Genomic DNA, 12,442 nt, shown 5'->3' on the forward strand with positions numbered 1-12,442 from the left:
GGTTCTCAGCAGGAAACTAGTGGAGTGCCAACTCCAGGTAGGGAATGAGTCCTTACCCCATTGAAGGAGTTCAAGTACCTCGGGGTCTTGTTCACGAGTGAGGGGAGATTGGAGCAGGAGATTGGCCGGAGATTCGGAGCAGCGGGGGCGGTATTGCACTCGCTTTACCGCACCGTTGTAACGAACATGCCTCTCTGTCACGCTGCGCTGAATGAAGTAACGTTACGGAGCCGGTGTTGATCTGCCTCTGAGACGGGAACGTTGAAGTAACAGCCTGAACATGTCTGAGTGAAAAGCCACAGCCTGCATGCTGGTGTTCCTACGTTTATTGTGGTTTTTCAGTATGAAACTGGTTGTTTCGGATTATGCTCACTCATGACTTCAAGCGAGCACGCGTACGAGCACACGCCTGGTCACAAGAGCAACTATAACATGTTGCTCTTGTGCGTGTTTCCATTTCTTAGGAGGAAATGCATTTTTTATTTGTGAACGTGTTGGCGTAGTAGCCCATCCTCACTTGATTTATTATGCTGCTTTACGACCCATTTTTCCGTTTTTAACCACCTCTATTGCGTTCGATTCCCCTGTGAAATCAATTTAGAGTTATTTTCAATTTGAAGCCAACTTTAGTCCTAACAAAATGTAGCAAAGCATTTATTTCAACGGAAATGGTGGTGCCTTGAACATCTTGTTGCATATGCCAGCCACTGGACTTCACTGTCTTTTAAATGTGGCTGCTGATTGGGTAACACCTCTGACACACCCAATAAATGAGAAAAAACATACTTGCAGTTAACACCACATGCCTGCAGTTAATGAAATTAGATTGAATATAATGTATATGTTTGTTCAAAACAAAGCCGTAAATGTGTACTGCACTAAAATAAATGTTTGTAATGAGATTTTTAATCAAAAAACTGTTTATGAAATGTTTGTGTTCATGAAAATTCTTTTAAATTTTAATAATGATATCTGGTTTAAATATATTTTTTGTTTAGGAGTTTTTGTTCATTGATCTCTTTAAATATATATATTTTAATGATATGCAGTGTTCATGTCATTTGGAGCGACCACTCATCATGTGGTGCGACCAATAATAACAATAACTGTATTAAATATAAAATAAAATATCTCATTCCTATGAAATATTAATTACTGATACAGTATGTTTAAGTGAATGGTATTTTTTTTAATTTAAGAAGGGGCCTGTGACATCATAGAACAAAAATATGACATCTGCAGCATGGCCAAAACTTAGCTATGAATTTTAATAAATTTATGAGAATAATACCCAGTTATGAATTTTAATATTCAAAAATATATTAATCCATAAAAAGCTCTCGTTTAAAAAGGGCACCACCGGAGTTGTTATTATCCTAGATTCTCCGGAACTCTAGGTAGTTTTTAATAATTATACAATTATTACTAGTGATCAGTTAGTTAATAATTGCTAAATTATCTTAAATCAATCAGTCAGTCTCATATCTAAAGGGTCAATTCTCTTGGCAGGGACGTGGAAATATGCAACACACACAGTTCTTGATTACAGTGAATTTATTAACTAATGCGATATAAAAGGGAATACAGGGAAAATAAACAATGGCTGAACAATGAGAAATGGAGGTTCGATTGTGGGAAGCATTTGACTCATACGGCAGAGGAGAACTAATGAAAGTAATCTATGAGTTTAGGAGTTAAAAGACAATGTTAGCATTATGGGACATCCCTGATCACAGAATGTTTTGTTGGTTCTTACTGCTTGCGTTTCTTGACGGTAAACGGCCTCACACTGCCAGAGTCTGTGCTTCTCGGTTAGGACAACTTAAAGCTGTCGGCCATTTGCTTTTTCTGCCAGGGAATTTCTCCAGGGTACGTCTCTGGAAGGCTCATGGAAGAAACTTGCAGTGGGGCCTTCCCGACCCTGTCTCGGGTCAGGTTTAAGTCGTCCTTTGTGGTTGCTGGCGAGCCACGTGGCGTTGTCCGACCTCCGTGGGCTTAGGTCGACGAAAAAGCTTAAAAAGGGAACTGGTTCCTGAATTAGACCAGTGTAACTTAACGGACTGATAACTTTAACAAAACAAAAGAAAGAAAATAGAACAAGTAAAGTTGCTGTTAACGAGGGAAAATCGATGTCGCGGCACTTCGCGTGTGTAGCTTCAAGCGAACAAAGGTTGCGCTGGTCGAACTCTTAGGGCATTGCCTGGAGAGGCACGCCGGACGCGCGCCGAAGCATCCAGAGAGCCAAGACCAGAGCGGCAGGAGAGGACAGGAGCAGAGAGAGCAAGAACGACATTGTGTGTCGCTCTTTTGTTGTCTGGGGCGTGGTTCCCCAGAGGGCAGTCCTTTGTTCCCAAGGGAGCGTTTCCGGTTTCCCGAGGGACTGCCTTTCTAAACTTTAATGTCTAAAAGAAAATCTATTTGCGCGTATTATAATCAAATATTTTCCACAATCAAACCTCAGTGGTCAAACAATTGTACCATTCTAAGTTAAGCATTTGGTAACAGGAAACAATTGTAACATTATTGGTCAGGATAAGTGGGTGACATTTATACATTAACGGCATTTCCGATGATGGTATATAATACTTATTTCGTCCACTTGGGGGAGCTCAGGTTACATGAGGAAAGCTTAGATTAACCCAAAACAATCTTTCCTTAGGAAATGGGAAATTCAGCCTTAAATTCAAGCTGGATAATTAATAGAGTATAGTATGACATTTCTTTATCACCATTTCTAAAGGAATTATGTGAGAAAGTATTGTGAACAAGCATTGGTTACACATAAGATGACGGAGTGTCCTTAATCTTTCTGAAAATAAAAACACTGCAAAAGTAACTTATTTAGATTCTTTTCAGCACTAATATCAACAACAGATAGCAGTTAATGCATTGGGTCTTTGGAGACTGCAGTCTTTGTTTATTTAAAGTTCGGCTGTCCTGGATTATGTCACAGGTGGGTGTGAAAGGGGGTATCCCTTTGATGGGGTAATGAAACACAGAGCAAGGTGGGGGGGGGCAGTTTTGATAGGCTGTTCAGGGAAATGCTAATCGCTGGTTAGTGTCCCTTTTGTCAGTTTAACAGTCAGGCACCGCGTTATCAGCTTCGGAATCAAAAAGGTGCCAGTTTTATGATCAGGCTGCTCAGGAATAGCACTTAGAGAAAGCAACCTTTTCACCCCCCTTCCGTTGGGGTCTCTTCAGCAGTCTGTTGAAGTTGATCTTTAACCCACCTGCTCCTCTCTGGGAGAGGAAAAGAGGATTTTGGAGTAGCTCCAAATTTATTTAATATAAAATGCACAAATCCACACAGTTGTCCCACTACACATCATTATTTACAAAAACCCAAAAGAAAAGCAAATACATTGTATCTAAAACCTTTATATTACTGAGAACTTGTAAAAACTGTTAAGCATGTTAAGGAAATTAATTCATTTTAGAATAAATTATGGTCGCACCACATGACATTTTGTAAGGCCACAAACCGTTTATGTAGCTGAAAAAACACTAAAATCATTTAATTTGAAAAATTACATTCATTTATGTGTACACAGCATTCTTAATGTTTGAACGCAAATAAATGTTTTAATTTTTTGTATTTTAAAATTGGCCTGTTGAAAATCCTTATACGTCATTGACCCATGTGTGAATAACATTTCTGTGGGGACCAAGAGATGATCAAACACTCCTTTCCTGAATCTGTTCTTTAATGTTCTAGATATGACCACCTCACTCAGTTGCTGATAAAAGTGATGGATGAGCGTCCACAGAATGTGGTGGATGTGATTGAGGACATGAGCCATGACGTGAAGCAGGGTTTATTTGAAAACAAGCAGAGCACCCTGCGAGTCCTTCCACAGGCTACAGCTGCTGAGTTGCTGGCTGAGCGGCAACGCCTGCTGTTTTCTCGGCAAGAAGAGACTGAACAGGAGGAAGAACTGGTATTAGCTACATACACCTACACTGCACATTTGTCTTGGTGATTTGTAGGGGTTTACTTGTTGTTAAATCAGATAAGATGATTTAACAAGAAATGTTAACAATCACTTCATACAGACCCTCAGACTCTGGGACCTGACACCGTGGGCGTGGGCCCGCAGACCCATTTGGTAATCTGTCCGTGGCTGCTTGTGTTTAGACAACATTTGACATTAAAGATGTTTGACCTGTTTTGTTAAAATAAAAAATGTAAAATTGTAATATTATCATGGAACCTTACTCGCACTAGTATTGAAAAATATTCCCCAAGCCTTTTATATACACCCTTCAGAAAATACTTTGAGCATAAAAGTTTATTCTTGACCTTGGCATCAGTATATGTAACAAAAAAGTCCCCTAACTAGCTTTTTTGAGCTTTCCCAGGGTCTCGGAGCTAGCTGGTGTTATCACCAAGTGGGAAGCTTCCGGAGACGCAAAGCCAACCATTAAGTCCCTTAAACCTGCATTCTATCGAACAGCCAGCAGGGGGTGACTCCACTGGTTGCAAAAAGAAGTCCGGCTCCATTAGAAATAATGGCAAAATGACCCTTCTCACCTGATTTATTCCCTCAGTAAACACTTTCCTAATGAGTTTATGGTCTCAGTCGCTAGTTACATGTCTTCTTTAATACAGCATGATGTTCATTTAGTAAATTGTGGTCCCATTTAGAGGATAATTGACCATAAAGCAGAGTATACTTCAGCGCGAAACTAATCAGGCCAATCAGGCTAGAGTCACTCGTACCCACTGTGTAAATTTAGTGCCGTTGAAAAATCTTATTAGGAGCTGGCTTTTCATTTTCTCCGATGAGTAAGCCTGTTGTTCGCTAGACAAAATTAGCAGACTGGTTAAAATGACGGTTCATGTGAATTACAGATGCACCTGATGCAAGCAAGCTAGATAGCTCCACACAGAGCCGTTGGTTCCACGGTCTCTTCCAAATATGGTCACATCCGGTGCCGCAGGTTGCCAAAAATCAACATGGCAGCGCCCTAATGGTCAAACTCAAGGCTTCAAACGGCAGTCCAGAAACTCACGGGTGACATCACAATGACTACGTCCACTTCTTTAATACAGTTTATGGTTATTACATGACCTACAGTAAGTTTGGAACTTTGGTCACATAATAACAGGTGGTTCTATATAGGGGGATATATTTCTGTTCATCCACTGACTCCTGTTCAATGACCTTTGACCTCTTCCCAGTTAATGCTTTAAGCAGTTTTGGTCTATAGTTCACAAATAGGTGATGTCTGTTTTCAATGTTCATTCAGTCTTTTGTCCAGGGTCCTTGCTGTTTCACTTATGTAGTGTTACCCAAAGCCGTCACTTCTCACAGAGATCTTATAAAAACCTTTTAACCATTATGATTTTGCCTACATGCCTTTTCACCGGAAAATCTTTTTCAGGTAGAAACACCTCTTCCCAACGTGAGTGAAATTGGCTTCTACCTGGAGCAGGCTGGAGTAGGTCTGGGCAGGGAGGAGATGCAGAGGGTCTTCCTCGCACTCAAGCAGCTTGTTGAGTCGCAGTCGCTGCTGCGCTGCCGACTGTGGGGCAAGGTTCTGGGTACAGAGAGCAACTATGTTGTTGCCGAAGCTGAGTACAGAGAGGGGGAGGAAGAGGAAGAGCAAAGCACGGAGGAAGCAGCTGAGGAAGAGGAGAGAGAGGCAGACACTCAGGAGAATGAGGTGAGGAAGTAAAAAATAATCAATATCCTGTTTTAAAAGTATTTGGTCATATTTTAGGAAGAAGCCTTCCCATTTCTTGATTTATTTCTGATTCTGATTTATTCATTATCTTTTAATGCAAACTCAACAATTCCTCCATGTTTTCTTCTTGTTTACGTGTTTATCTCTTGATAAACTTAAAAGACTATAAAGTTAAATTCCACTTCATTAATTCCATCAACAACTGCTCCCTTTAATCTTTTTATGATCAAGAATTGAAATGATCTGGTCTGGTGGCTTTGTTTTCAGATGGATCCACTTCCTCAGTTGACCTATCAACCCCTACCAGTAGTGCCGAAGGAACCCATAGGAACAGGTGCTAACAAGTATATTTACTATGTGTGCAAAGAGCCTGGTCTTCCTTGGGTAAAGCTTCCTTCAGTCACTCCTGCACAGATTACTGTTGCGCGCCAGATCCATAAATTCTTCACTGGGAGGCTTGACGCCCCAGTTGTGAGCTACCCGCCTTTCCCCGGGAATGAAGCTAACTATCTGAGGGCACAGATTGCTCGGATCTCTGCTGGCACACAAGTCAGCCCCCAGGGCTTCTTCCAGGCTGGAGAAGAGGAAGGTGATGAGGAAGATGAGGCACCGCGGGACAGCTACGAAGTGAATCATGACTTTGAGGGCATTCCAGTTGCTGAGATGTCTGAATCCACCTGGGTGCATCATGTTCAGCACATCCTACCTCAGGTACGTATGATCAAAGCCTGTGCATTGACCATTTTCTCAGCTGATGTATATGTGTGTTATGTGATGTGTAAATTGACTGTTTTAGGGTCGCTGTACTTGGGTGAACCTGGCTGTGAAACCAGGAGAAGACTCTAATGAGGAAGGAGAGGCTGAGGATAAAGAAGAGGAGCCTGATGAGCCTGAGCCGGAAGTTGGACCCCCTCTGCTCACTCCTCTCTCCCAAGATGCAGGTCAGTCTTTAGCTATGTTCTGTCCCACACAGCAACTGTGCTCCCTGTTCAGGGAGCGTCCGTTAAGGGAAGGGGAATTTCCTCCATTCGCAACACCCTGCAACGTCACCAACGCCGACATCACTTCCTCTGTGCATTACCCTGGTAACCAGGACCCTCTATTTGCAACGTATACCAACAACAACCCACAAAGACCAATATGCCATAGGCCTACATATAACGCAAATAGTGTGCAACGCGAGTGTAACCAAAATGTCAACAATATTAAAGTTTATGCAGGAGGAAATGCCTCCTGGCATTTTTATTTAAGCAGTCATGACAGCACTTTTCCAAATAATCACATTTCAGCTCCTCAAACTACCGTTACAAATCTCTTTACACCACTTTCTTATGTGCGTAAAACACAGACAAATGAAATGTCCAAAAGCACATTATATCATCAGCAGGTTCAGCATCTTAAACAACGACTAAAGAGCAAATAAAGCATAACTCACCTTTCAGAAGCGCACACGGTGGGCCTTCATCGCAGCAAAGGTCTTAACTGCATCCTCTATTTCGATTCTCTGTGCCAGTTCATGTTCTATGGAGATTGTTGCCAGTCCATTAAGTCTGTCTTGTTTCATTGTACTGCGAAGGTAGTTTTTTATTAGTTTCAACTTTGAGAAACTGCGTTCTCCTGAAGCCACTGTAACAGGAAGCACTCAATATTACAATATTGTAGCATTACGAGAAGCACTTTGTAATCCTGTTGTGGATCCATCACTGCCTCATCCTCTCCTTCATAGTGAAACAATTTTTTCCTCTTTCGTGGTCGCACTGCACTTTGTGGAGGAAAGCGGGCCTCTGTTTCCAAATCCTCCGCCAATACTCTTGCCTTGGACAGCGCTCTCTCAAAACTGCTATCTGCGCGATAGTCCACCAGGAATCTTTTTGTCAAGTTCAGTTGTGCCACTGCACGAGGTACATCAAGACTCGTTGTCTGTAGTATTTTGCTGGTCACATTTATCTCACATAAAATGTCTTACCACGTTATGATGGAGCACATGAATGGGTAGGTTTTGATCTTGGCTGCAATGGCTTCTCATGTGCCAGTTAGACTTTAATCTTCTGCCACTGACAGCAGCGCATCATATACATCCCCCAACTGGTGTCAGATGGGTTTGACCCGACGTTCCCATCTTGTGTCACATAAAGGCTTGACTGTGAGGCCACGCTCACCTATGTGCTGTTTTAACACGTCCCAGCGAGAGGTGGAAGCAGAGAAAAAGTTATAAACCTCCTGGATAGTTGAAAAGACGTCGACTGCCTGCAGACAACATGAGGCTGCATCATTAACTACCAAGTTTAGAGAGTGGGCGCTGCAAGGCACATAAAATGCCCTTGGGTTTATGTCTACCACTCTTTTTTGCACACCACTATGCTTACCTCTCATGTTTGATCCATTGTCGTAGCCTTGACCTCTCATGTCCATAATATCAATATCCAGCTCCCTAAGTTTCTTAATAAGGACCTCAGTCATGCCGGCTCCTGTACAATCAGTTATCTCTATGAATTCTAAGAAATGTTCTCTGATCTCCACACTTCCTCCCTGTGTTATAATAAAACGTACAATCACGGTCATCTGTTCTTTTCTGCTTACATCGGGAGTACAATCTAAAATGATAGAGAAGTATTTAGCTGACCTCAGCATCGTGAGAATTTCCTGCTGAATCTGGGATACTAGCATTGCAATGATTTCATTTTGAATATCCCTTACAAAAGTGCCGCTCTAGGCAATTGCCTAGTTCGCCTATATGGACCTCATCAGCTTTAGAGAGTTGCAGTGGTTTTGACAAAGTTTACAGTATTCTACGCCGGCCCCCTGCCCGACCTCCAGAGAGATCTCGCCTCTGCTGTGACAGGGACGATCTCCTGAACTGCTTTGTCCCCCTGGCCTGCTCGGTCGACCTCCCGAACTGTTCTGTCCCTCTGCCCTGCCCTGCATTTTTGGCCGAGCACCTTTCTTGCCTTGTTCTTCTTGTGTTTTTTTTTTTCTTTTTCTGGCCCTCCTCCGCCCACCTGGGTTCGACTAGGTTCTGGTACTTTGTAACATGTGTGTTTCTGTCTTTGTTGGTTATTCATTTTGTCCCATGTCTGCCTGTCAAGTGTTCTCTCTGTTTTCCCCGCTCTCTCACTGTCTCTTTAATCCCATTAGTATCACCTGCGTGATCCCGCCCTGCTCATTAGTCCGTGTATATATACCTGGTGTTTCTGTCTTGTCTTTGTTAGGTCATTATACTTTGTGTTGCAGTATTTTCATTGTGAGGAGAAGCTCAGTCTGTTTTTGGATTTCTGCCTGAACCCTGTTTTTGGACTTTGTTTTCCTTTGCCCTTGTGGACTTTACTTTGGATTCAGCCACTACTTGTAAGTGTGCTCGCCTTTTGTTAAATAAACTGTTGAACTATACCTGCTAGTCGTGCGTCCCGCGGTTGGGTCCTACAACCTGCTTCACCACACACGAATCTTAACAGGCCCAGGACCGGAGGGCTCTGCAGCGGTTGATTAAAACTGCTCAGAAGATCATTGGTACCCATCTCCTGAGCATCAGTGATATCGGTGAGGTCCCTACGCAGAGCCCAAAGGATCCTAAAGGACAGTACCGACCCAGCCACAGCCTGTTCACCCTGCTGCCTTCTGGGAAGAGATATAGAAGTTTCTGCTGCTGCACCACCAGACTGCAGAGCAGCTTTCCCCCCCAAGCTATCAGACTTTTAAACTCTAATTCATCCTTAGCACTGCTCCACTGATAGTTTATTTCTGTTTACCATTTTTATAATTCATTAATGTATTTTGTCTACTATGTAGCAGAAGGGAGTTACAAAACTCAATTTAACTCTATAACTTGTTATATTGTGACAATAAACCTACCTAGCTACCTACCTAAAAAGCTAAATGAAGACTGGAGAACAAGGGAGAGGTGTCTTTTCCATAGCTGTAAGTAGCTACTGCCATTATTGTGTCACAGTCTAAGATGCAAAGAACATTGTCCGTTGTAAACTTTGTGCAAAAAGCTTTCAACCGCAAACAATTCTACATCTAATTTATTGAAGCATCTGCTGAAGCAGCACAGCAATTGAAACTTAAATAAATAAACTCCGGCTGCTGCTGCCAGTGATGGTTGGACTCATTTGCCGAGAGTGGTGTTAGGTTTAGCAACGTTTTATAAAATCACTGAATATTGCGCTCATTGCCTAAATCCACGTCGAGGAAAAACAGTAGCATAGTTCAAAAGTCAGGATTAAGCCTGCTTGCTTTTTTATCTCAACCAGTGGCGTTGAAATTTTAGGCCTATATGTTTTGTAAAAACCATACTCCTTGCTGCTGTTATGGATATAATAAAAGTTGGGAGAGACTGCTTTGTATGGGGGGGCGGGGGTCACACTCTGCCTGTCAGCCATACCTTGTTTTGCACTTTCAAGTTTAGTTAATTATAAGTCTTATCGTATGGTTTTTTTTGGGTTCTGTCCTGTCTAGTGCCTGGTGTCCAGTATCTGTTATATAGTCTGTGTTTTGAGTTTCAGTTATTCCTTGTGTCCAGTTACTGTGTGCTTGTGCTGGTTGGTCTGTTACTGTCTGTGTCTTTGGTTTTATTTTTTATTTTTTTTCTTCCTCTGGTCTGTTATGTGTTCAGTAACCTGTGTTCCGTCTGTTCCCCCAGTTGTCACTTTGTCTGCGTGTGTCTCTCGGTTTTCCCTGCTGTCTCTGCCTGCCTCGTTAGCCTCATGCTCCTATCCTGTGTTGCTCCCGCCCTGCTCGTTAGTCTGTGTATACCTGGTGTTTCTGTCTTGTCTTTGTCAGGTCAGTGTTGTCACTCAGCCTACCAGTGTGTTCTCCTGTTGTCAGCCTCACTCGTTGTGTTTCCCTGCTTGTTTTGGTTTTCTGTTGGACAACCTTTGTTTTGGACTTAGTCTTTCAGCCACTCCGTCTGTAAGAGTGCTCGTTTTTTTTGTTGCCCTTAATAAATAAATCACTGAACTGCACCTGCTAGCCTTTGGGTCCTCCAACCTGCTCAACCCTGCCTTCACCACAAAACCGTGACAGGGTGTCCTTATGTTAAAGATTTTGGCATGTTATAAATTAGTTTCCCCGTCAATGGTTGTGACGAAGTTAGTTTATTTAGTTATAGACTCAATTATTTTATGTTGCAAATGTATCTGAAGTTTGGCGAAAATTGTTTATTACAGAGAGGTGGTGATGGAACAGTGGATTAGACACTTGACATTTGATTCCCACTGCATTTGGGTCTCAATATATCTTCGTGATGAGTTTTTTTTTTTTTTTTTTTTCTTTGCCAATCACATGCCTAGTCTTTATGTGGAGTGGACGTCACAGTGTGGCCATCTGATCACAACCAATTCTCAGCCACATCAAAAGTCATATTAAAGACAGACACGTTTGGTTTTTAATAGTAGTAATATAAATTTTCAGGTGTGTAAGAGATGGCCATTATTGGTTGTGGAAACTGCCTAGAACCATTCTTGACCAGGGACACAACAGTCTCATCTGAACAATGTTATTTCCTTGAAGTCTCTTTGATATTTGTCTCTCAGAAATCTTCAACACCCCTCCTTGGTCCTCCAAGATGTCCTCCACTCTCACCTCTCAGCATGCAGTAGCTGTGCTGCGTTCCAACCTCTGGCCAGGGGCATATGCATACGCCTGTGGAAAGTAAGTGAAAAGATCAGAATATTCTGACTTCCTGTATTTGATTCCTGAAGCCAATGTTCCAAATTACAAACAACCATGTGCTGTTTCTTAATTTAGGAAGTTTGAAAACATATATGTTGGATGGGGTCTGAAGTACACAGGGGAAGGGTACAGCCCACCTGTCCTCCCGCTACCACAGAAAGAATATCCTAGTGGACCAGAAATCACTGAGGCCCTGGACCCATCACTGGAGGAGGAACAGGCAGTGAAAGAAGCTTTAGAGGAGCAGCAAGCTGCCCAGGAGGAGATGGAGGACACAGATGAAGAGGAGGAAAATGATGACTGAGAAAACAGTTTCTACATTTTTCAAGTACTTATTTGGAAGTCACTAGCCAAATAAATCAGTTTACTCAGCAACATGGCTTGATGTAAATTCAGGTGATCAATAATCAAAGAGGGCAGTAGTGGAAAGATGAGGCAGTGCTTGCTTTGCCCCGTACAGCTTGTAACCACTAGTGGCACAATGGAATATCTTTTACATGTGGGTCCCCATTTTGTTCTTGTGCACACTACAGCCTGCCCGAGCTAGGGTTAGGTAAACTGGTACTGTGTTTAGAACAGCTGATAAAGTTTGAAGAGGGGTCCCTCCAATCATAAGTGTTGTTGTTGCATAGTTTCCCCACCAGAGGGTGCTCTGTGTTTGGAACACCACAAAACACAGCAATCAGCTGACAGATCAGCTGTACTTTTGTTCAAAGTAGAACCCCCATTTCCAGAAATGTGTTCTGGGATATGGTAATTCATGTGAACCTTTATAGTTTTTCAATGAAATCAGTTATTGATGAATCAAATTTTCACTGCCGCATTGTCAAAGGGGTCTAACCTCACTTAGAAATAAAGCACACACCTGTTTTCACTGTTGCTTGGAACAGCCACTATTTTATTGACGATTTACCAATACTCAGGAACACAGCTCCTCCACCGTCTCAGCTGCTGTAACTTACGTGACCCACATAATATACAATAGTGCAGCATAATGGCGCAGGACAACAATACAGTAAAAGAACCATTCCCTACGCTAAGGTTACTTACTGCGGTCTAAATGTTGTGTGGCAACAATGTCATT

At 42.3% G+C, this 12,442-nt stretch overlaps 1 protein-coding gene across 1 annotated transcript; it reads left to right on the plus strand.

Moving 5' to 3' along the window:
* Window positions 1-1,888: 1,888 nt before the first annotated feature.
* On the plus strand, window positions 1,889-11,733 carry rsph4a (radial spoke head component 4A). The gene is made up of 7 exons (XM_046050081.1): window positions 1,889-1,989; window positions 3,716-3,938; window positions 5,386-5,667; window positions 5,956-6,399; window positions 6,485-6,629; window positions 11,220-11,337; window positions 11,434-11,733. The coding sequence occupies exons 1-7, from the start codon at window positions 1,889-1,891 to the stop codon at window positions 11,660-11,662; spliced, it is 1,542 nt and encodes a 513-aa protein (XP_045906037.1). The 3' UTR covers window positions 11,663-11,733.
* The last annotated feature ends 709 nt before the right edge of the window (window positions 11,734-12,442 follow it).

The sequence above is a fragment of the Micropterus dolomieu genome, linkage group LG05 (genome assembly GCF_021292245.1).
Source record: "Micropterus dolomieu isolate WLL.071019.BEF.003 ecotype Adirondacks linkage group LG05, ASM2129224v1, whole genome shotgun sequence".
Classification (NCBI taxonomy): domain Eukaryota; kingdom Metazoa; phylum Chordata; class Actinopteri; order Centrarchiformes; family Centrarchidae; genus Micropterus; species Micropterus dolomieu.

Bases quoted from the DNA above. Each gene is read 5' to 3' on its own strand.
- rsph4a (XM_046050081.1), top strand. From the start codon at position 1,889: ATGGAAGAAACTTGCAGTGGGGCCTTCCCGACCCTGTCTCGGGTCAGG. The intron at 5,668-5,955 runs GTGAGGAAGTAA...CTTTGTTTTCAG, and splicing joins CAGACACTCAGGAGAATGAG to ATGGATCCACTTCCTCAGTT. The intron at 6,400-6,484 runs GTACGTATGATC...TGACTGTTTTAG, and splicing joins TTCAGCACATCCTACCTCAG to GGTCGCTGTACTTGGGTGAA.